This window comes from Bubalus kerabau, chromosome 1, assembly GCF_029407905.1.
Source record: "Bubalus kerabau isolate K-KA32 ecotype Philippines breed swamp buffalo chromosome 1, PCC_UOA_SB_1v2, whole genome shotgun sequence".
NCBI classification, from domain to species: domain Eukaryota; kingdom Metazoa; phylum Chordata; class Mammalia; order Artiodactyla; family Bovidae; genus Bubalus; species Bubalus kerabau.
Genome location: NC_073624.1, coordinates 7,867,746 through 7,892,084, shown reverse-complemented (window position 1 = coordinate 7,892,084; position 24,339 = coordinate 7,867,746). Strand labels below are relative to the sequence as shown.

General features: G+C 43.9%; 2 protein-coding genes across 4 annotated transcripts in view; both read left to right on the top strand.

Annotated features, from left to right (window-relative positions):
- The window catches only part of XPNPEP3 (X-prolyl aminopeptidase 3), a 44,326-nt gene extending 36,583 nt beyond the window's left edge, over positions 1-7,743 (top strand). For both annotated transcript variants that reach the window (XM_055566514.1, XM_055566507.1), the window contains 3 exons: positions 161-341; positions 1,414-1,534; positions 5,130-7,743. In XM_055566514.1, coding sequence (XP_055422489.1) covers positions 161-341; positions 1,414-1,534; positions 5,130-5,296 — 469 coding nt within the window. In that variant the 3' untranslated portion in view covers positions 5,297-7,743. The remainder of the gene's footprint in view (positions 1-160; positions 342-1,413; positions 1,535-5,129) is intronic.
- A 4,370-nt stretch (positions 7,744-12,113) lies between these two features.
- Positions 12,114-24,339, top strand: RBX1 (ring-box 1). Of its 2 annotated transcripts, XM_055566496.1 has the most exons (5): positions 12,140-12,297; positions 14,155-14,233; positions 19,047-19,117; positions 22,080-22,165; positions 24,146-24,339. In XM_055566496.1, exons 1-5 carry the CDS (start codon positions 12,220-12,222, stop codon positions 24,156-24,158), a joined length of 327 nt encoding a protein of 108 aa, XP_055422471.1. In that variant the 5' UTR covers positions 12,140-12,219; the 3' UTR covers positions 24,159-24,339. The 2 variants fall into 2 exon arrangements, with proteins under 2 accessions (XP_055422463.1, XP_055422471.1); XM_055566488.1 differs by lacking the exon at positions 19,047-19,117 and having other exon boundaries at positions 12,114-12,297.

Sequence of the window (24,339 nt, the reverse complement as noted above, 5' to 3'; positions counted from 1 at the left end):
GCCTGATCTGGCCCTCTAACTGCATTCATGGCTGGGTGCATCTTCTCACTTCACCATGTCTATCTGCTGACCATTGAGTTTTTCTAATCAAACTTAGAAGAAAACTTCCTGCAATATCAGGCAGTTCCAAATTCTCGTTCTTGGATTTCCCTGTCGCCAGGTTTACGGCACCTCAGGCAGAGCTTTATGAAGCCGTTCTCGAAGTCCAGAGAGATTGTCTGACCCTCTGTTGCCCTGGAACCAGCTTGGAGAACATCTACAGCATGATGCTGACATTGATAAGCCAGAAGCTAAAGGAGCTGGGGATCACAAAGAACATTAAGGAGAAGAATCCCTTCAAGGTATTTCACTTCCTTCAATCCCAGTTCTTAAGAACACCTGACATGCTGCTTGGGCTTTATCCTATGTAAAGCTAATTCGATTTAGAAATGGGAGTTTGTGATTCTGCTGTAAGAGGGACTTTTTTGAACATAGATTAAAACAAAAGGTGCAGTACTTCTTTCTCCCAGAAGATGGCAGCACATGCAGTTCATTGCATACTGTGTCACTAGCTCAATCTTCAGAAAACATAAAATGAAGTACGGTGTAGACAAGGTGGGAAAGGACATAAAAGGGAGGAGAGGTTAACTCTTTAATTCTTTTTTAATGATTTTGAAAAAGTGGGGGTCAAAGGGTGAAGGTGTGTGTGGCTTCAGTAACATTGTTGAGACTTTTAACAGTATCCTCACTTGCCATGTCTTTAGTGAACTTCATCTGCATCCAAAGTATGATGGTGTTGAAGAAAACTTTAAAGACTCAGTTTTAAATTAAGATGCCAGGTGGTCAAGCCAGACAGACCAGTAAGGTATCTCTTATCTCCAAGTTAGACTGCCAGGGCTTCTTTTATCAGTAAGGAAGAAGCTGTAATTCCTCCTGTTCATGCCAAACAAATCTTTAAATAATGGACGGAAGTACCCAGGTTGGTAAATGCCTCATAATTACTATGTTGTATGACATTTCCTACCTACCCCACAAGCTGCTGTGAGATACTTAGGGTCTCCAGAGAAGGCTCCCTGAGAGGGATGTGTGCATGCTGGAAAAAGAACTATTCTAACATAATTATCTCCCCTCCCCCCCAGAAGAGAAATTTTCACTTGCCGTTGTCATTGCTGGGGCGACCCCAGTTAGTATGTGTGTAGTATGAAATGGTAGGAACGGAAATGTGGATTAGTTATTAATAGAATGCCATTGGCAGAATTACACACAAGAGGTAACAGTTTTCAGTCTCTTAAGCATTAGCCCAGGGATAGATGACACAGGCGGCAGAGCTAAGGGCAGGGGGCAGTATTGACACGTATCTCATGGATTTACATAGGCCCAACTTTTCCCTTAAGGGTCATTGCTCTGATAACGCTGTGGTCATATCATTTCCAGGCTGCTCGAAAATACTGCCCACATCATGTTGGCCATTACCTGGGGATGGACGTCCACGACACTCCAGACATGCCCCGCTCCCTCCCTCTCCAGCCCGGGATGGTAATCACCGTGGAGCCAGGTAAGGGGAGGTGCCAACAGCCTCCCATCCCCTGGGACACATAATCCTAGTGTTAGATAGAAGGGTAAACACTTTCTTCTTATGTGAACCAATGTAATTAAATTAGAAGAAACAGGAAAATGAATCTCTCCAGTATAGAAGGGAACTTTATTTTAGATCCTCCTTGAGCTTTTTTATTTAACATCACACAATTTGTTTAATTTGACTTCTCCAATAAACAACAGATGGGGAATACTTCCTATCAGTAGATATTAAGAAATAAATCTTTATTTTAACCCTACCTTTGCCAGGACCAGTTTGTACCAGTCTTCCTTTTGTGGTGGGCTGCTGACGCTTGTGGACCCCTGGCACTTTCCTCCAGAGATTCTCAGATTCCCCACGTTCATAGTTGCAGCTCCTCTGCAAACTGCATGGAACTGCCTGCATTGTTCCACTCTTCAGTATCCAGACCCTTTCTCCTGGGCTTCAGAGAGAGTGGGCAGTCTGATAGTTCCCCAGCTTGAATGATGGTAGGCGTGGGGCAGGAGAGAAGTAGTGGCCATGGTGGAGTGTGAAGATGGAGACTACAAGTTCGTTTTAAACACAGATGCTGTTTCTATCATGAAAGCAGATCTCAGTCTTAAATTTCAAGCGTTTTCACATCTAAATTATGTGAGTTAATAGCTGGGGCACGTCTCTTAAGCTCCCCTTTGAGCCCAGGCGTATGTTGCTACCTGTGGCCTTGTTTACCATTTAGTCCAATCAAGTTGGCACTTCCTTAGACTTTGACTACACTTTGCTTTGCTGATCCTTTTCTTATCACAGAACAGCATCTGTGAGTATAGAACAGGAAATTTACAGTTTCTTAAAATGAAAAGACCTGGTATCTGTCTGATTTTATGATTAGAAAGGGAAACTTGGCCTTAGAATTTTTCAGATGTTCATTAAACTCTTCCTTTTTCCCTCTTTATATCATGTGTATCGGTTACATTTATGACTTATTTCAGTATTTCTGTAGCTTCTGGTTGTTGAGACTAATAATCTCTAATAAGTGTTTTTTAAATACATGATAAAATTCTTTATGTCCTTATTTTTGCAAAGTGCCCTTCTTCCAAGGGACTGTTAAGCAAAGAAAGAATGCATTTATGTAATCCACTAGTTCCCAGCATATATTGACATACTCATAAAGTAACTTTAGTGGCCTGTTTGAGCCATTAGCACATGACAGAATCATGATCAACATTATTGTAATTGAAGAGATCTTGTAGACTAATAACAAAAAATAACTACAATAATAGTTCTAGTAATGTTCAGTTCAGTTCAGTCGCTCAGTCGTGTCCGACACTTTGCAACCCCATGAATCGCAGCACGCCAGGCCTCTCTGTCCATCACAAACTCCCGGAGTTCACTCAGACTCACATCCATCGAGTCAGTGATGCCATCCAGCCATCTCATCCTCTGTCGTCCCCTTCTCCTCCTGCCCCCAATCCCTCCCGGCATCAGAGTCTTTTCCAATGAGTCAACTCTTCGCGTGAGGTGGCCAAAGTACTGGAGTTTCAGCTTCAGCATCATTCCTTCCAAAGAAATCCCAGGGCTGATCTCCTTCAGAATGGACTGGTTGGATCTCCTTGCAGTCCAAGGGACTCTCAAGAGTCTTCTCCAACACCACAGTTCAAAAGCATCAATTCTTTGGCGCTCAGCCTTCTTCACAGTCCAACTCTCACATCGATACATGACCACAGGAAAAACCATAGCCTTGACTAGACGGACCTTTGTTGGCAAAGTAATGTCTCTGCTTTTCAATATGCTATCTAGGTTGGTCATAACTTTCCTTCCAAGGAGCAAGCGTCTTTGAATTTCATGGCTGCAGTCACCATCTGCAGTGATTTTGGAGCCCAAAAAAATAAAGTCTGACACTATTTCCACTGTTTCCCCATCTATTTCCCATGAAGTGATGGGACCGGATGCCATGATCTTCGTTTTCTGAATATTGAGCTTTAAGCCAACTTTTTCACTCTCCACTTTCACTTTCATCAAGAGGCTTTTTAGTTCCTCTTCACTTTCTGCCATAAGGGTGGTGTCATCTGCATATCTGAGATTATTGATATTTCTCCCGGCAATCTTGATTCCAGCTTGTGTTTCTTCCAGTCCAGTGTTTCTCATGATGTACTCTGCATATAAGTTAAATAAGCAGGGTGACAATATACAGCCTTGACGTACTCCTTTTCCTATTTGGAACCAGTCTGTTGTTCCATGTCCAGTTCTAACTGTTGCTTCCTGACCTGCATACAGATTTCTCAAGAGGCAGGTCAGGTGGTTTGGTATTCCCATCTCTTTCAGAATTTTCCACAGTTTATTGTGATCCACACAGTCAAAGGCTTTGGCATAGTCAACAAAGCAGAAATAGATGTTTTTCTGGAACTCTCTTGTTTTTTTCCATGATCCAGTGGATATTGGCAATTTGATCTCTGGTTCCTCTGCCTTTTCTAAAACCAGCTTGAACATCAGGAAGTTCACGGTTCACATATTGCTGAAGCCTGGCTTGGAGAATTTTGAGCATTACTTTACTGGCGTGTGAGATGAGTGCAATTGTGCGGTAGTTTGAGCATTCTTTGGCATTGCCTTTCTTTGGGATTGGAAGGAAAACTGACCTTTTCCAGTCCTGTGGCCACTGCTGAGTTTTCCAAATTTGTTGGCATATTGAGTGCAGCACTTTCACAGCATCATCTTTCAGGATTTGGAATAGCTCCACTGGAATTCCATCACCTCCACTGGCTTTGTTCGTAGTGATGCTTTCTAAGGCCCACTTGACTTCACATTCCAGGATGTCTGGCTCTAGGTCAGTGATCACACCATCGTGATTATCTGGGTCATGAAGATCTTTTTTGTACAGTTCTTCTGTGTATTCTTGCCACCTCTTCTTAATATCTTCTGCTTCTGCTAGGTCCATACCATTTCTGTCCTTTATCGAGCCCATCTTTGCATGAAATGTCCCCTTGGTATCTCTAATTTTCTTGAAGAGATCTCTAGTCTTTCCCATTCTCTTGTTTTCCTCTATTTCTTTGCATTGATCACTGAGGAAGGCTTTCTTATCTCTTCTTGCTATTCTTTGGAACTCTGCATTCAAATGTTTATATCTTTCCTTTTCTCCTTTGCTTTTTGCTTCTCTTCTTTTCACAGCTATTTGTAAGGCCTCCCCAGACAGCCATTTTGCTTTTTTGCATTTCTTTTCCATGGGGATGGTCTTGATCCTTGTCTCCTGTACAATGTCAAGAACCTCATTCCATAGTTCATCAGGCTCTCTATCTATCAGATCTAGGCCCTTAAATCTATTTCTCACTTCCACTGTGTAATCATAAGGGATTTGATTTAGGTCATACCTGAATGGTCTAGTGGTTTTCCCTACTTTCTTCAATTTAAGTCTTGACGGTTTATATACCAGACATTTTTATATCTATTATCTCACTTTCACTCCACATTTTTATCGGTAGGTACTATTAGGATCCTGGCTTTACAGATGAATTGTAACTCAAAGAGGTTAACTTACTTGCCCCAAATCATCCAGTCACTGCCATTTTTGAATCAAACATTCGACTTCTTTTTTTCTACTTCTCAGGAATTTATATTCCGGAGGACGACCAAGATGCCCCTGAGAGGTTCCGTGGTCTTGGTGTACGAATTGAGGATGATGTGGTGGTGACTGAGGCATCCCCGCTCGTCCTTTCTGCAGATTGTCCCAAAGAGATGAAGGACATCGAACAGATATGCAGTAGGGCCTCTTGACCCTCACGGCAGCCCGCGTGGGTCTCGGGTGCAGGAGGGGTGGACGCAGGCATCTGTGTGTGTGTGCTTTCCCGGGGTCTCTGTGTGGACACTTGTTCATGCATTCCCTTGGGGAGTGCTGCAGCTGTGCGAGTCTGTGTGAGTCTGTGTGTTGTCTTTTTGTTTTCTGTGGCTAGAAACTTGGAAAAATTGCATTTTTGGACTATATGTTACTGCAACTTTATTAACATTAATTCTGTAGAATTAATGACCGAGACAAGGTTAATGTTAAGATATAAGGAAAGATGTTGGTTACATATGTCCGTGCATTCCAGTTGGCACTTGTGGAAAATTCTCTCCAGGTCCTTCCCCTTCTGCATTTTTCCTGAGATCTACCTAATATCATAAAATTTTTGTGTAATGCTTACACTTAGAGCTAATCACCAGAGTCTGCCTACATTGAAAGCCACCTGTCTGATTGTGGGTGGCCAGTGTGTACCTTCCATAATACTGCCTTACCTGTTCAGGAGCCCACGTGAGCCCTCAGGGCACTGGTGTTCTCTAGCCCCATCACTGAGCCACAGTCCAGATTCCAGCAACACTAGCTATCGAACAGAACATTTTTGAGCTTTTTTTTACTATTTGGTTGCCTGGGACCTGGAAGGTGTTTAGATTCTTGATAAGGAAGGAAATGGAAGAGAAAGAAAAGTATGTATGTATCTGCTCTAGATCCAGACCACCATCTGTCTGTTTTCAATCTAAAGAGCACTCCTTTCCCAGATATCCTTGCTGTCTTTATAGACTCTTACCACACCGATCCTCAGAGCACAGCCTTGAAGCTGCTTCTCTGGCCAAGGGCAGATCCTCTGCTCACCCTGTTAAGAGTCAGGGGAATAGCACCCAGTTATCATTCTGTGATTTCCTCTAGTGCTGATAAAAGCAAAACATGGAACCCAGCCAGTAGCTGTAAACACCCTCTGATCCTTTCCTTTGTTGGATGTTAGCACTGGACGGGCAATGGGAAAGGCCAGCATTCCCCTCCATACAGCATTGAATGCAGTTATGTTAAACTCAGTTTGCAGAGTGAACGGGGCTAGACCCCTGCAGATGGTTTATTTGGGAGCTTCAGTCATAGGGGGCTGCTTTAGGAAATAGTGTATTCACCTCCTTTAAACCTGAATATGAGCCCAAAATGTATAAAACATGCTGTTAGAACATAAATTTAAGAAAATAATTGCTTTAGGGAAGAACAGGCTAGGAGAGGAGCATTGTTGCCTCTGCCACATACTTTTATGGCTGTGAAAGTATTCAGGAGTTGTTATTTTTCTCTGTGATAAAGAAACTATAACTATGTTTTTTTAACTTGAAACACAGCAGTTAAGAAGTAGAATAATAACTCTCCTCTTCCATAGTTGTACCCAAGTTAGGAAGGTACCTCTCACAGTGACTTAAAGCTGTCTTCGTGTATCTTCTTTCAAAATATTATCTTTTCATTAACTTTCGTATGGTCAGAAAAGGAAAACAACTATAGATATTATATGTTAATTGGGTTTAAAAGCCATAAAATAAGTTAAATCCCCAGATAGACACTATATCTCATTAAAATTTTAAAAATGGGCTTTGTTACATATTTTAAGACATACATAACCAACATCCTCCTAAACTTTCTTAATAATAGAAAGACTGCAGACATGATGCGTGATGCTGCCTCTCCCTGTCCTGTGTCCATGTCAGATCACAAGCACAGCACAGCGGCTTTCCGCCAGCCCAGCCGTGACTTCAGAGTCCTTCCAGTAACTGCTGTCAATAAAACAGGAGCTGGGCTTTGAGTTAGACTCTGTCTACCATCCCTCAGCTGGCATATGATCAACGATCATGTAACTTATTTTTGTATGTATGTTAGAAAGTACATGAGGGCCGGGGTGGCAGCATACAGGACCTCGCTTGGAAGAGGTTTTTATGGTGTGGTCCTATTTTTTTTTTTTTTTTTTAGTTTCCTGAAGTGGGATCTGTATCCCAGAATGTAAGCTGATAAGGGTGTGTTTTAAGCCTGAACAAAATATACTTCAAGCTGAAGTGCTTATTAATTCTAATGACTGTATCTCTAAGCCCTAGGGGTAGAGCAGAATTCCACTATCACAAAGCATGCGGGTCTTCCTGGCTGCTCTCACCTCCGCCTGTGTGTGCCTGAGGAACTCGGGGTGAGCATCAGTATTATTCGGGTCAGGGGTCTCCACTGAAACCCAGGCCTTTGGGGGTTTGCTTCATGAGGAGCTGAGAGAACTGCAATCTTTGCCAGCATTTCTTAATGCTTTGTTTGACTTTTGTGCAATTATATAAGTTCAATTTGGACAAAATGCTGTTACTTTTTAAGGAGCTATTGACTGAAAATAAATACATCATTCCCCAACAAGGGAAGAGCATTTGTTACTGTCATTTTGAAAATAAACTATAAAACAATATAAGAATGTGTGGTTGGTGTTTGTGTGTTATTTTCAAATCTAAAGTTCATAGCTTTAAATGCGACTTTTGTTTTACAAAGTATTTTGTTTTACAAAGCATTCATTGACAACTGTCACAAAATCATGTTGGCAAACTTGGAATAATCTTATCAGTCATAGAAGGGGGGAACCAATGGATTAGATTTACTCAAGGATGTAACATATAACATGGTGACTATACTTGATAACATTGTATTGTAAAATTGAAATCTGCTGAGAAAGTAGAACCTAAATGTTCTCACACACAAAAGAAGAAAGAAATTTGTGAGGTGATGGGTGTGTTAATTAACTTAATGGGAGACATCTTTTCACAATATATACGTGTATCAAATCATCAGGATGTACACTTTAAACATCTTACAGTACTGTCGATTACAGCTTAAGGAAACTGGGCGGGCGGGCAGGGGTCGGGGGTGGGGGGTCCTTCCCAGATGGCTCAGTGGTTAAGAATCTGCCTGCCAATCAGAAGACACTCAATCCCCAATCCAGGAAGACCTCACATGCCTCAGAGAAACAAAGCCCCTGCACCACAACTATTGAGCCTGTGCTGAGTCACTTCAGGCGTGTTCGACTCTTTGTGACCCTATGGACACAGGAGTCTCCAGACAAGAATACGGGTTGCCGTGCCATCCTCTAGGGGATCTTCCTGAACCAGGGATCGAACCTGCATCCGATATCTCCTGCGTTAGCAGCTGGGTTCTTTACCACTAGTGCCACCTGGGGAGCCCCATCTGACCATGTGACTGGTTAAAATCCTTCAGTGGTTTCTCATCACTGCAGATAAAGAGCAAAACTCTTTGCATGGCTCTACCAAACATTCTTGCATGACCTGGTTCATACCAGTGGTAAATGTTTATCAACTGACTCTAGGAGGATAAGGGAATCCCTGGTTGTAGCAGTTGCCAATTTCCATGGCATAAATAGGACGATTATGGCCAATTTCAAGATACCAACTTACGGAACTGGGAGAAGAGGCTAACAATTGATTCTTGCACATCTTTGCAGACTCTTATCTCACTGGTTCTCTTCATGTTTGAGCCATTCCAGGCTTCTTTACGAGTGTGCTGTGCATTCTATGCTTGCAGCCCCTCCTGTATGCTGTTGGCTCTACCTGGAATGGCACCTTCTTCCACATCCCTCAGTGTGTGTGAGTGCTGGAGCCAAACTGCATCTGTTTGCAGGAGCAACTGTTAACCTTTTGGGAATTTTGCAGTCTGACTGCTAAAGCTACAAATCAGAACTTGACTTCTTTTTTAAGAACTGGTTTTGTTTGTTTGTTTGTTTTTAGTATTTATCATTTGGCTGTGCCAGTTGTTGTACACAGGATCTTTCGTGTGGCGTGCAGACTGTTAGTTGTGGCACATGGGATCCAATGCCCTGACCAGCGATTGAACCTGGGCCCCCAGCATTGGGTGCTTACCATCTTAGTCACTGGACCACCAAGGGAGTCCCAACAGCTCTTTTGTTTTATTTACCAGCATACCACTGCATCCAGGCTTCTTTGTCTGGCTCTCCTTCAATCTCATACCATTTCCTCTAAGAGGACTTCCTCTACCTTCCAGGCAGTCTTTCTGCTTCAAGGCACCCTTTACTTCTCCTTTCCTAAAATTCACTGGAATTATCATTAACTGACTATTGCCTCTCTCGCTACATATGGTGAATTCAATGATGAAAAGGGACTTTTCCAAGTTCTTAGAATATCTAAAGCAATATGGTGTAGTTGACACACAGCAGGTTCTGTGAATATTTTTGGAATATCTATTGAATGAATGAATGGGTGGATCAACTGAACAGAGCTAAACTGAACAGCCTATTGCATTGTAAACTAAAATTATGAAGGGTAAGAATCTATATGGGGTCTACAAAAAGTTTATGCAGCAGGAGCTAGTATACAGAAAGGCATGGCCAATCATCACAGCCAGGAAAACATCCAAAGGAGAGATCAGTACATGAGGCTTTCATAGCTTAATGGAACAGCCCCACTGTAGCTCTTCACAGAGCAAACAACTTGCAAACTCTTGCTGCTTCCTCTCCTGTATCTCTACAATACCTTCTTCCAACAAAGTTTAAAAATTGTCAAAATTCAAATCAGATTAAGTCACTTTTGGGCTTCCCAGGTGGCGCAGTGGTAAAGAATCCATCTGTCGATGCAGGAGACACAAGAGACTCGTATTAAATCCCTAGATTGGGAGGATCCCCTGAAAATGGCAACCTACTCCAGTATCTTGCCTAGAAAATACCATGGACAGAGGAGCCTGGTGGGCTACAGTCCAGGGGGTTGCAAAGACTCAGACATGACTGAGCACGTGTGCACACACACATGTCACCGTTAGTCCCCTCCCTTACACTGTACCCCTCCAATGCCTTCCAATAACATCTACAATAATATCCCCACCTTATCTGACCCCTACCTGCCTGTCTCATCTCTTAACCACCCTTGCTCCATAAGCTTCAAATTTATTCATTCAACACATAGTGGGCACATACAACAGACCAAGCACAAGCACTGTTCTAGGAGTATTTGTTATCAATAAAGAAAACAATAGAGAATTCCCAGGCTAGGATACCAAGCTTTCACTGCTGAGGGCCCAGGTTCAAACCCTGGTCGGGAAACAAAGATCCTGCAACCTGCACAGGGCAGTCAAAAATAAAGAGAATAATAAAATATTCCTTCCCTTGGCCAGACACACAGAAGCAATAAATCTAATAAATGAGTAAACAAAAAGTTGGAAGGTACATGTACCATTAAAGGGAAAAGTTCAGTAAAATGAATGGGAAGCATATCATACAGGGTCTTTTAGGCCCTTGCAAGGAATTCAGCCGAAATGTTAACTCCTCACAGGGGCCCTATATAATCACCTATTTTAATATTGCCTCCATCTCCCCTCAGACTCATGACTTTTTTTTTACTTATTGATACCTGCGATTTTCTGATATGTTTGTTGACTCGTATATTATTTCCCTACAGGGTGTTTGACTCCTCATCACTCTATCTCTCCCATTTACAACAGGACTCAGTACATACTCAATGAATTTGTTGAATGAAGATACATATGCCCTCAATACTTTAATTTACTCTGGTTTTCCAATACTCCGGCAGGAAAACAAATAACTGAATTCCTAAAATGTAATCATTAATTTAATAAAACTTGCTTTGTACGGTTTCCTCTCACACAAATTTTGTATATTCTTGTCTGGTTAAAGCTGTGGTGGTGTTTCCACAGATTTGTTGTTCTTTACGATTAAGACAAGGAAGCAAATCCTATTTATTCTGGTTTAACAGTGGAGTCAACACAATCCATTACTCTTCAATTTTCTTGTAAGAGAAAATATGAGATTTCAAACAAGATTTTAAGAGTGATCGAGCAGAGACATACCTCTGCAGGATTAGAGATGAAAAAGTGGAGCCTGGTCTAGAGATGGGAGGGTGACAGTACAGGTGCTTTTGCGGTTAAGGAATGATCAGTAAGAATAAGTGGCAAATACCTCACACAAATACTTCAAAAAGTGCAGCGACTTCAAATGCGATGATAGCGCAACTAGAGGAAAGAGGGCTGAAATTAAGGAGAAAGATGAGCACTCGTTGAGGAATGGGAAGAGTGTGCTCAAGCGAGTGAAGATGAAATCGTGCACTTTAACCACTGACCCTTCCAGGGCGGACTGGTATATTTGGGGTAGGCTGGAGCCGGCACCTCCCCAGGCTCCTAAGCCTCCTCCGTCCACTTCCTTCATGGGCAGGTGAAGGCAGGACTGGAGAATGCCTGTTCAGTTCAGTCCTGGGGAGGGCACTGGGCAGGAGGGGAGACCATCTTCCCACTGAATCTTGAGGGTTTCCCGGATTGGAATCAGGAAATCGAACGGCCTTTCAGGGAGGGTAAGCACCTCCGCCGGGTTCAAAAGCCGATCATTATTTGGAAAGCCCAGTGTGAGGTCTAGGATTCGGCGGCAGCAGGAGGCGGGACGCCCACCCTTGCTCCTTCCCCGGAAAAACGCGACGAGGACCAGCGGGCAGGGGGTGCTGCGCGGCGTCGGGAAACGAGAGGCGGAGCCGGTGCTGCAGGTCGCTGTGCAGGCGGAGGAAGGAGCCGCCGCCCCAGCTGAGAGTGTGGCTGGGGGCTTCCCGGGGGAGGGCAACAAGAGCGAGTCCTTTCGAACGTCTCCACCCGGCTCGCTCGCGTCGGCCCGGCCCCGCCCCGCCCCGCCCCAGCCACTCCGGCCTCCGCCTCCTCTCGGCCAATGCGGGATAGGTGTGTGAGGGGGTAGGGTTGGGGGGGAAACCAGCGCCAGCGCCTTTAAGAGGCGTGGCTACACGCTCCGCCCCTACCTGCCCCTAGCGCGCCAGTGAGGGGTGGGGTGAGGGAGGAGGTACCAGGGTGGGAGGGGAAGCGAGGCGTGCCTAGCGCGCAGGCGCAGTATCCGGCCGACAGACCGTGTGTTTCCAAAATGGCGGCAGCGATGGATGTGGATACCCCGAGCGGCACCAACAGCGGCGCGGGCAAGAAGCGCTTTGAAGTGAAAAAGGTTGGGTCTCGCCAGCGCCTTCCTCGGGGAAGCTAGAGAGGCGCGGATCTGGCTGGCAGGCCCGAGGATGACCGAAGAGCGGAGGAAAGGGCTTCATCTCAGGGCGTTCCTGGGACAGGGTACCAGGAAAGGAAGCCAGGGGGCGGGCCTTAGGATTGATCGGCGTGGCTGCGGCCCACTGTCCGTGGCGGTGTTGGTTTCGTTCAGAGGCTGAGGGGCCAATCACGGAAGTGCTTATTGAGATAGCGCGGTTGCGACTTGGCTGCAGGAGCCAAGCGCTTGAGCTGTCACTGGAGTGGCGGAGGGGTGGGGAAAGAGCGGGTGGGGTGGGTGGAAGGGGGGAGTCGGAGCCTTGCGGCGGGTGGAGGATGGGGGCAGTGCGGCGAAAGCCGGGAGCCTGAGGTCCTACCGCATTGGAGACCTCTGAGGACTCGGGCTGGACATCTCCGTGCCCTGCCCCTGTCCGAAACTTGGAGTCCCTCTGACGGACCACGACCTGGTGTTCGCCTAACCGAGGCCTCCATTAGTCCTATCCGGCCCTCGCCCCTGCCAAGTTAAAAGTGTCTCGAATGTAACTCTTGGCTCTTCTGAGAGGTCTGTAGGTTTGTCACAAAGCTGCCCCAGTCCTGCGGTCACATCCAGAAACCCCCTGTCCAAAAAAAAAAAAAAAAAGCATGGTGGAATTTGTTAAAAAGAAAATGTGAGCTCAAACCTTGTGTCATTTAGCGAGAGTTGAGTACTAGTTGCGAACGACCTGGTAGAAATGGAAAAGCAGAAATGTGTGGAACGTGTCTTTTTGCATGAAATGCCTTACGGTTGTTTGCAACTATACAGTTTGGGAGAAAAGTGCCGATTCCCAACCAAGGTAAAACAAATATGTACAAAATGAAGACTCTGAAATGGGGAAGATGTTCCTGCAACATCTGGCTAGACCCTGACAATATTCCCCCTCCTGGTGCTTTTTGTCGTTTCATTGTGGGCACTGCATGCTCAGGTACAGCCAGCAGCCATATTGAAGAATAGAAGTAGGATTTTTTTTTTCCTCCAAGTTGAAGCTGCCGTGTGAAAAGTACTGAAGAAGTTACCAGACACTGAGAATTAGGCTAGAAAGAGATGAAGGTTTAGGAAGTGGCACCAGATTCGTGGATGAAAAGGAATTTGGGAATATTTATAATTGCAGAAGTCAGAAGGTTGAGTTACTTAAATGCTACTTTTAGATAAACTCTTGCAGAAATTAAATATAACAGTCTAAGCAGATAGGAAACAAAATTCTAAAGTTTGTTGTGCAATTATCTTGTAAGATTTAAGTGATGACCTTGGTGTGTACTGACACTGGGTGATTGGTTATCGGCTTATCCCATGATTACCCATTTTATGATCCAATCATCATCTTAGTTCATTCTGTTCCTTGCTTTCCCCTATTCCTGGTTCCAGAGTTGCCTTGAAGAGCAGATATTCATTTATACAGAAATTGAGCTCTCCTGCAACTGCCAGGAGAGCCTGCGCAATAATTCAGGTTTGTGATTATTAGACTTAAAACAGGCACTTACACATTATTCCTGATTTGTTTACATTGACATGGCCACCTAAACTGTAGGTAAAAATTAAAAGATGACATTCATTTCTGTGTTCATATACTCAACTGTTGGGAGAATGGGTGTGCATAGTGTAGCCCTTGCTCTCTGAAATAATAAATGAGAGTAAGGTGATATCCAGCAGCTCTTTTGTTTAGTGGTCCTTGTGGCCAAAAAGATGGTAAGTGCAGCATGAAATCCTAGAGTGTGTGTGTGGTTTGTGTTGTGTGTGTGTCTATGTTACGAGGAGTGGAGTGCATTGTTCCCCGTTTTCTCTTTGCAGTGGAATGCAGTAGCCCTCTGGGCCTGGGATATTGTGGTTGATAACTGTGCCATCTGCAGGAACCACATTATGGATCTTTGTAAGTAATTGAAGGAGGATGGGGGGAAGTTGAGAAGGTTACAGAGACTGCGGCTATCCTGATGTGACCAATTTTCTTCTTCACAAAGAAATATAGTCAGAGCATTTGGGGCCTTCTACATCTAGTTTCAAATAAAGTAGCTTTTTATGATATCCTGCAGGCATACCCATCTCTCAGAATAAATCTGCTCAACCTAAAGATGGCAGGGCCACATTTAGAATGAATTGTGGACACCCAGGTCCTATTGACTATATCCTATTTCCCATCATGTAACCACACTCAAAGGCAAAAACAGTAAAGGAAAGAAAATTAACTTTGAGCTAAAAACGTTCTGTCCAGCACTAGTTTTTGCTGGGGGAAATTTATGAAGAAAAGAGGCCCAAGAGTGGGTTTTCAGTGTTAGCCCCAAATGTAGTGAGAGGACATCACTGCCGACACTTCGGTAGTCAGTTCATTGCTCTAAAGAAATTTCATTTCAATTTCCACATATTTCATTACACATAGTGGGCAACACATAGCAGGTTTGGTTTTAATTGTTGATGGAAGTTAGTATCCTTAGAGTAATAGGGGCCAGAACATTGATCACACCAGAAACAGTCATTTTTTCATCCAGATACTAAAATGGTTTGATTGAAATCAGAAATAGCACAAAGAATGTGCAGCTTTCTAGAACTTAAGTTGTAACTTAGTTTTAAATGACTTACCTGTCTCTTCGGCTTTCTCTTGAGCCGCTGTCCTGCTTTACTCTGGTATCCTCTGACTTTCTCTCCATTCTTGAAGTGCCCATGCTCTTGTTTAGAACCCTTATATATCCTGTTTGAATCTTCTCCATCTCTTCTCTACCACTCTCCCCCTATCTTTATCTGACTCAGCACTGTCTAAGTGTAAGTCAAAAATGCAGGCACATACATAATTTAACGTTTTCTGATACTCATATTAATAAACAGATGATTTGTATTTTATCCTGTATCCAGGATATTTTAAATTTCAACATGTAATCAATATTTTAAAGCGAAATATTTTACTTTTTTTCTTTTTCATACTAAGTTTTCAAAGTGCATTTTACACTTCCAGTGCGTCTCATTTCAGACTAGCCACATTTCAGGTGCTCAGTAGCCATACGTGGCCAGGGCTACTTACTAGATCATGCAGAACTAACCCCTAGCTGGTCTTCAGATCTCACCTTAAACTTGCCCAAAGATGTTCTCCCTGACCATACATACACACAAACACAAGCTACAACAGTTCTGTTCAATGTTTCCAAGAGGTCCTGTAGTTTCCTTTGAGATTCTCTGGCAGTCATTTAACTTAGTTGGCTCTTTATAATTCCATGTTATTTACAGCTGTGTTCTAGCATCGGGCGTAGGGTTCTAGTATATAATAGTTTCTCCCTAGGTGCTTGCTCTGTGAAGAATAGAAACAAAATAGGGGACCAGTCTGTGATCACTGCAACTTGGAAAGTACAAAGCAAACATTTTGTGTTGGAAAGTAGTCTTGGTCTGTGTTGGTCATTTACTGCCCTTGGTTTCTTTTGAGTTTTGACCCTGTTTTAACACTTTTTCACACAACAGTCAAAGCAGATCAGCAGCTACCATGATGTTTAATGGAGATAGACAAGACCCATCACAGAAAAACACATGCACGGTTTTACATGTGCTTGGGTGGGGTTTTTGATTACATGCTTGCCCTTGGTTTTTGTTTTTTGGTTTTTTTTGGCTGCGCATTTTCACAAGGAGTTGTTCCCAGAGAAAATTTTACTTTCTTGAGGCTCTCTTCTATAAATCCTTAATGATTTTATATAATCCTGACTTTTTTTTTTAACTTCTTGTGATTAAGTCATGTGTGTCTCTGGTTGCAAAAGAATGCACTTCTTGAGAAGACAGTGACAGACAAAGGCATTGGTGGTCTTCTCTTAGTGTTGAACACTTGAGGGGTCGATGTGGGCTTTTAGGTAGACGCCTGCTTTATCATATATTTTAAATGTCGGGTGCAGAAGGAGAGCATTGAATTCCTGTAGCAGAGTAATTTCACATCGTGTGTTTTATTCACTTGATGAATATTCACACCCTGGGCATTTTGCAAGGCTCCAGGATAAAACAGCGACTGGGCTCAGGTCTCTACCCTTATGAAACATACCCTTCTGCTTATTACAGACACTAAAGAGAAATCTGGTCACCGCAACTGGTCTTGTCTTCCTTTCAAAAATGAATTATGGTTCTTGTAAAAAAGACTTTTCTTTAAAGATGAAAATAAGAATCTTGATTTAGCAGTGGCCATTTTCTAACAAATTCCGGCTTGGCGTTAAATGAATAATTATATACATAGTTGTAAGTAAATGAGTAATTATGGCTGAGCTCCAGTTGAACCCACCTGTAAAGCATTCTTGGTCTGAAGACTTCCCTTTTGGCCTCCAGATTGATGCTGTATGTCCTACTATGGCCTCGGACTTCACTTTGCATTACCCTGCTTCTTGGTGCTTTTAAGAGTTGCTGAAAAATGCAATCTGCTAGGTGTCATTTTCTCCATTACCTCTGGTAATCTTGTCCTAGATGAAGGGTTGTCCAGAAGTGCTTAGACCCAGCCTTTGCCCATAAGTTAGTCTTTTCCTAAAACCACAAAAACCTAAAACCGCAAAAAAGATCCATCAGTGTTTTCAAAGGGTGAAATCTCTTCACTTCGGGAAGAAGCTGTTGCTTCTTTAGCAGTCCTCTGGTGGTGATGGCCCTTGTATTAAAGTCCTCAAGCTTTGTAAGTCACATGAAATACACTTCTGCCTTTGCAGGGGTCTGATAAGAACCTGTTGCGTGCTGCTTTTTTGTCTGCTTTAGGCTGACAGTGAGCAATTTCTTCCCCGTTTAAGCAAACGACTAAACCCCTATGCTCACTCTCTGAACCAAAAGCTTGAAAACATTTTATCTTTGAGAACACTTTAGTAATTTTTCATGCCTTATCCCCTTTTATCTGGCATTCTAGATTGCAGTCCTATCTCTGATTTTTGAAATTATTGTTAAAGTGTAGCTGACTTACAATATTTTATTAGTTTCAGGTGCACAACATAGTGATTGAAAGTATAACGTATACTCCCTTTGGAGTGATTATAAAATGTTTGCTATATTCCCTGTGCTGTACACTTTATTTTTGTTCTTTGTTAAGAATTTTCTGATAAAGAATAGATACAAATTTGGCCCCCATTCTCTCTATTTATAGAAGCCATTTTTGTTTCCTTATTCAAGTACTGAGAGCCTAGTTTGGACTTGGCATAGAAAGACAGCCCCCTAAACATATGTAGACCTAGAAAAATTTAAACATGGTAATATACCTTGAAACAGTTTCATTATTAAATAATAATAATTGTGCCTCTTACTTAGCTAATTTCTTAATACATAGTCCACATCTAAGTGAGAGGATTCCACTTGAAGAACATCAGATTTTCTTTTCTCTGCCATCTCTTTGAACAGGGTACATTCACAGCCCCCATGCATTCTTTTTTTTCTTTTTTTTTTAATATTTTTAAATCTTCATTTATTTATTGGGCTATACCAGGTCTTAGTTGCAACATGTGGGATCTAGTCCCCTGACCAGGAATCAAACCAGGCCCCCTGCATTGGGAACACAAAGTCGTAGCCCCTGGACCACCAGGGAAGTTCCCCCTATATATTTTTGAATATATGACATAGACCCTAGGTTCTCCACTTTTTTCAGAAGGAAAACCAGTTACTCTCTTTAAACTGAATCTGGGTAGCAAAGAAGTTCTGTGATTTCAGATCCTTTGCCATTCATATTTTTGAAGGATGGGGAAAAGCATTATGATGTTATATATCACTTCCCAAGACCAAGTTAACATCTCAGCATTATTTTCTTACAGTTTTACTATCTTCCACCTATGAAAGTTTGAAATAATTGCCTCCTATTAAATAGTCTTTCCCGAAGCTTTTTATTCATCAGAAAGAAGACTCCATTTAGTTACCACCTTCAGAGAAAGCAAATTACACGTTAGTAATTCTTGTTCTTGGAATATTTATCCCCAATAGAGCTTTACTCATCCTTTCTTGATCACTGTCAAATTTTCATTCCATTTAAGTTCCCTCCCTTCCCCCTCTAAAATGGATATCCGGGTAGTTTGCAGTAATTTGTTCCACTCACTGGTCAGAAACATCTCGGGGCAGTAAGCATCACAGCTGATGACCCCCAATTCTCCAACATGTCGGCCTCGCAAACTTGCTGTGCTGACGGTGCTTTGAGGACCTGAGTTCTGATGTCCTCGCGCAGAGCATCCACAGCCCTCTACACCCCCTTTTATTTGCTCTGTACCAGCTCCATGTGTCTGCCTGACTCCTTCAGGGACTGGAGCTTGTCAATGAGGCTTTCATGTGGCAAACCTGGGTGGTGTAAGGGCCCAAGAGCAAACATTCACCCCGCATAGAGAAGACGCCAGTTCTCAGAACACCAAGAGTTAGGAGGTGGCTTTAAGAATTTACTAAATTTACCACATTAGGAGGAATCACTGTCATTTGGACAAGTCAGGTCACGTTGAGAATTAGAAAGTGCCCTTTGCTGCGTTGCTCTGTTTTTGAATCAGGGGAGGAATTATTTGCAAAGCGTACTATTAAGTCAGTTCTGCCTTCTCTGTTCATCACCCCTTTCCACATTCATTAAAAAACAATTATGCTAATTAACTGCTTGAGATTCTGTTCAGTTGAGGCCCTCACCACCACCCCCTGTCCTGTCATGTCCTCGCGCGTGGGTAGAGCCACTGGAGGTCAAAGGTGGTTGCTCGTGGGGGCCAGTGATCCTGTCGCTCTTGTTCCCGCAGGCATAGAATGTCAAGCCAACCAGGCGTCCGCTACTTCTGAAGAGTGCACCGTGGCATGGGGCGTCTGTAACGTAAGGCAATATCTTTTCCTCCCAGCGTGGCTTGTACTGCTTCTCCTGCTTTGCCCATCTTGTAACTAACTAGGGAAAAAAAGACTAGCCCACCTTTCTCCACAAAGGTACACAGATAGCAAAAAAAAAAAAAAAAGGCATTTAAAACCGTTGTACTATTCACCTGTAGAAATTATTAGTTATAGAGGCAGTAGTTTGTCTCAACTATGAAGTATACCAGCATCCGCAGCAACATTGTTGGGCTTCATCTTTGAGAATTGACTTCAAAGCCTACGGCACAATCGTTGGAACATTCTGTTAGTGGAAATCTGTACTTTCTTATCAGATTTTTTTAAAGGCTGAGTGTCTTGTGGAACTAAGTTAGGTGAATAAATTGAGCATTCCTGTGTGTGTTGCTGGGGGGTCGGGGTGGAGGTGGGGGCAGATGTACCAAGTTAGCATTTGGGGTTTTTTTAAAATGTGCTTCGTGACAGAAATGTTTTGTGCAGCATCGTTGGACTGAATGTACAGCCTTCCAGGGAGCGACAGCTGTGAAGGATAATAGGCATCAAATATGTTATTTCCAGCACGTTAAACATTCATCCTTACAGCCATGTAGTCCCAGTCATATGAGCTCAAAATGTCCTCTCCGGGTGTCCTGTGCCCAGGGGACAGAGAGCTCCCAGCATGACACAGGCCTAAGAAACCACACTCGAGTCAGACCCCCACTCCCTGTCTCTGTGACTGACTTGCTAGGCAGCTGCGGGCAAGGTATTGGCCCCTGTAAGCCTCATATGAAGTGGGGCTGTTAGACTGCTTAGCATCATGATCAGGATGAAATGATTTTATGTTTAAAAAAAGATGCTTAAAGGAGTTCAGGGTTTGGGTGGGGCATGAGCCACCCATCTCCTTGCATGGCCCTGCAATAAACCTTTTTCTCTGCTCAAAAAAAAAAAAGTGCCTAGAATACCTCCTGCAGGTCCCTTTGGCAGTCTCACAGTAGGCCCTGTTGGTCAAGGGACTGCGTGTGCCACCTTCAAGGATAAAGCATAAAGCATATCGGGCTCTTGCTCTCCGTGGCATCCAGGTGTAGAGTGAGAACCATGTCACTTTGTGGTGGAAGGAAAAGCGGTGCGCTGCTCCTTAAATGTGACTCAGGAGAGTCCCACTCAGAGAACCTGCCACCAGGAAGAGCGGCAGGTTTGCCTGAAGCCTTTGACTAGTCCTGGGTTCCCAGGTTGGGTCTTCTATGATATTGACCGGCTCTGTGAATTAGGCACGTCACTTAACTCATCTGGGCTTCAGTTTTCCATCTGTAAAATGAAGATGGTAATACCCGTCACGCTTGGCGGGGTTGCTGCAGGCTCCAGTGAGGTGATAGGTGTTCATAGCCCTCCTGTTAAGTGTAAAGCACGAGGCAGTGCGTTTTGAGGCTACTGGGTACGTCCATTGATAGGTCTTAGATTGTTGGCAGGAGGAAAGCTGGGATCGAGGATGTTCAGGGGTGCTGTCCTGGCCCAGCAGCCTCATTTGCAGCCCCTCTTTCCCTCCGTCTTCAGGGTGGGGCGCAAGTACAAGGACCCTGAACACCGAGCCTAGTAGGGCAGCTGGGAGGGAGAAGGGGGTCCTGAATGCCCTTAGGTGAGCCTGTCCCCACTGCCTGGGGATTGAAAAAATGCCTCCACTTTCTGCCCTTGGGAAATTTTGTTTTTCCTCTTTTTGACCGTAAGTCGGGTGAGCATCAGGACAAAAGGATCTTGCAAAGGGCCGTCACTCTGGGAGTCTTTGTCCCTCTGAGTAGCCCCAGTGCCCTAGTATGGACTCTAGTCTTCATCACTGCATTCTGTTTCTGTCTGTGTGGAAAGTCAGTTTTCACAGATGATAATCCACATTATGGTTCTTTAAGTTCCATGCATGTTTGGGTAGACACACTGACCAGGTTTCAGGGCTGTAAGCCAGGCCTGCCCAAACTTTGATTGTGTGTTGGGGTGTCAGCACTTCTCCCCAGTCCCCACCTCAGCCGACCCGTCGTGGCTCAGATGCGGGGACCCTTGTTGCTCCATCCTGATGCTGCTCACACGAGCAGGGCTGGAGGATAAGCATCATTGCAGAAGTGCTGTGATCAGCATCTGCACGTCACTAACACACACAGACTTTCCTTTTCCCCAGATCCGAAGGCCATCTCCTCATTCCCTGTTAGCACCCAGCATTCTTGGTACTTTTGCCCTTTTACTTCCCATCTTGATCATGGAACTAGCCTTTTGATGCTCTTCCAGCTGCTTGCATGCAGCATGTCCATCACACTGCTTCCTCTTACCCTGATTTTTTTTATCTGATTCCTTTTTTAAGACAAAGTCTCACCCACTACTAGAGGCTTGTTAAGGACCAAGCTTTCATAATATCAATGCCTCTATGAACAAATCTGTGAATAGAGTCCTGTGGGCAGTGTTGAGCTGGGTGTGGAAGGTCGGGGACGTGCCCATCGCAGTTCTGGGTGGTTTGCGTGGGTGATGCACCTCCCTGTGCTAAGGAGAACCCTCTCCTCCTGGGGTTCCCTTCTCCAGGATGGGGAGGGAGCTGGAGACCAAGAGTGGGCAATTTGAAATGCGCGGATGATTGAGGGCCTCCTCTTGCCTGTGTGTGAGGAAAGCAAGCCTCCCCTCCAGGCCGACGAGACCCAGGGAGCCCCACTCCATCTTACCTTAGGAAAGGGGAAGAGACCTCATTGCATGAACACCCACCACGCTTCCTAAACGTGTGCTTCATTTGGTAGGAACGAAGCCTCGCAAACGTTTCATGGGCTGTGGCCTGGTACCTAACTGGGTGTAAGCCCTTGTAGACCCTTGTCTCCCATTGTGTGTTGCCTTCCATGGTTCTTCTCCAGCCACTGTGTATCACCACCCTGCTCCCCTTGAGATGTATTGTCCGTAGATGGCTGAGCCTGCACAGAATTATTTTTAATAAAATGTATCTTTTCTTCCAGCATGCTTTTCACTTCCACTGCATCTCTCGCTGGCTCAAAACACGGCAGGTGTGTCCGTTGGACAACAGAGAGTGGGAATTCCAAAAGTAGGTGTCCCTGGCTGTTTCAACATTGTATGTAAGGTTGGGCTTTGTGGTCAGTGCCATTCTTGGACTCACGTCAAGCTGGAGGGTGCACAGTTTTAGAAGATGAAGACATAAAACATGCTTGGTTCGTAAACTAGCTTTCGGTTAGACAAGGACTCGTCTCTGTTTAAAATGCATAAGGTGAACCAACATTAGAAACTTGCAGCCTAGAGTTTCCCAGCCATCTAGGTAGGGTCTTTGGACGTAGTAGTAGAAGCTTGCAAATTCTCATTTCGCAAGCTATTAAATATTTCCACAATCACATCAATAATAAGGCTCCAGGGGCTAACTAATGTCACCTGTCTTTGCTTTGGGCTAGAATTATATCCTGTTTCATTGGTTTATCTCACAGGGATTAATTCTGGTACAGCGTTTGTGGTTATCTCAACTAAGTCATTATTGTTGCTGCCGTTAATTGTAGTAGCATGTAAGTAATACGTGGCGTGCAAATTTTCAAAAATTCAAATGGTCGGTCTGGACTAGTAATTCCTAAAAGAGGAATTTCTGGTTTAAGAGTATGTATGTTTCCATTTTTTGATAGTGTCAGATTTTTTCCTTTCCCAAGAATATGTACTAATTCACAGCCCCTACAAACAGTGAAGCAGAAGACTGCATTCTCCATTTCTTGCCCGTGCCCCGTTATCAGACGTTTTCATCTTAGCTACTGACAGGTGAAAATCAGTTTTCAATTGTATATTTTAAAACTTTGAGTAAAGTTGGGCCGCTTTCCATATGGTTTTATGCCTGTTGTATTTTTCTGTGAAACACTTTTTTATCTGTTGAATTTTCAGTTAATTTATCAAATTTTTAATGGAAAGGGGGATTTTCGAAGTTCTCAAGAGGCCTTTGTAATTGACTGTGCCGTGGAGCAGGCTCAGGGTGCCGTTTTGGACCAAAACTGTCTCACGTAGCCCATACACGTGCCCAGGGCTGGGCCTAAGGAGTGGGGGGTGTGAAGAATCCCCCTGCTGGGCTTGACACTGTCGCTTTATCCAGCTGGTGACTGCCTGGCTGTGGTTATGAGTGCCCTGGGAAAGCAAATTCATAAGAAGCAAATTTCATTTCAGCATGCTTTAATCTGATGGATAACTTCCAGGTTATTCTCACTAACAAGCTGGAGCTGTACCCTGTGAGGACTTTTTTAGAGAATATTTAAGCGAATTTCTTATAGGGAGTGCTTAAAGAATCGGGCAGCCTTTCAGGACGATGGCAACAGTGATGCAGCGCTCTGGCGCCCTGGTCTCCATCTGTGTGACAAAGCATTTTCATCAGAGGCGAACTACCCGCTAAGAGCCAGGACAAAAGATGAAGATAATAATGGATTCTGTGTTCAAGAAATCTTATATGTGGAAAAAATGTCCTGCCATTGGTTAAAATCTTTCTGGAGCCAAATTTTGGCGTCTGGGGAAATCAGAAAGGACCTGAGATCCATACCTAGTTTCTCGACAGTTCTCTTTCTGCGGTGCTCAGTGGACTCAGGGCTGTAATTGGAACTGGTGATAGATTTTGACACTGAAGGCTGTTCAGTTACTGTTCTCTGTACGAGCCTTACCCTAAACTAGCCTGAGTACGGGAGTTGAGGGGAAGAGGCGGCCCACAGGGAGGGGGGCAGAAGATTCAAGCTGTCTTAGCCACTTACTGGCCATCAGGTGCAGCTCCCTTTCACAAGCATCAGCTATGACTCCTCCCTGTTACTGCCCAGCATCTGCCTGGCACCTGGAAAGAGTCAGGCGAGTACAGTTGAGTGGGGGACCATCCCTATGAAGAGGGTGGTAGGGACAATGTTACAGGAGGCTGGTAGGCTGAAAGGGGCAGAGACCAGGGTTGTAACCCAGTCTTCAAAGTTTGAACCAGATTGGCGGATATATTTTTAGCAGGTGTTACAGTCTCAAACAGGGAATCACCATAAGGAATGAATTAATAATTTACTTTGTCTTCCAGGTATGGGCACTAGAAAAAGAGAATTCTTCGATCAAGCTCAACTGTTTTTTTTGTTATCCACTGAATGACTTGCCCTCCTGTTACTTAATTATAAATTAGATAGAACCGTGTCTCTTCTGCTTTGTCTTTTCAGTTTGCTATTCCGGCAGCCATACTGTATTCTGTGTCAAATAAAATCCAGTTGGATTCTAGAA

Coding starts and splice junctions, on each gene's coding strand:
- RBX1 (XM_055566488.1), top strand. CDS start 12,220: ATGGCGGCAGCGATGGATGTGGATACCCCGAGCGGCACCAACAGCGGC. Junction 12,298..14,154: donor AGCGCTTTGAAGTGAAAAAG/GTTGGGTCTCGC, acceptor TTCTCTTTGCAG/TGGAATGCAGTAGCCCTCTG. Junction 22,166..24,145: donor AGAGAGTGGGAATTCCAAAA/GTAGGTGTCCCT, acceptor TTTGTCTTCCAG/GTATGGGCACTAGAAAAAGA.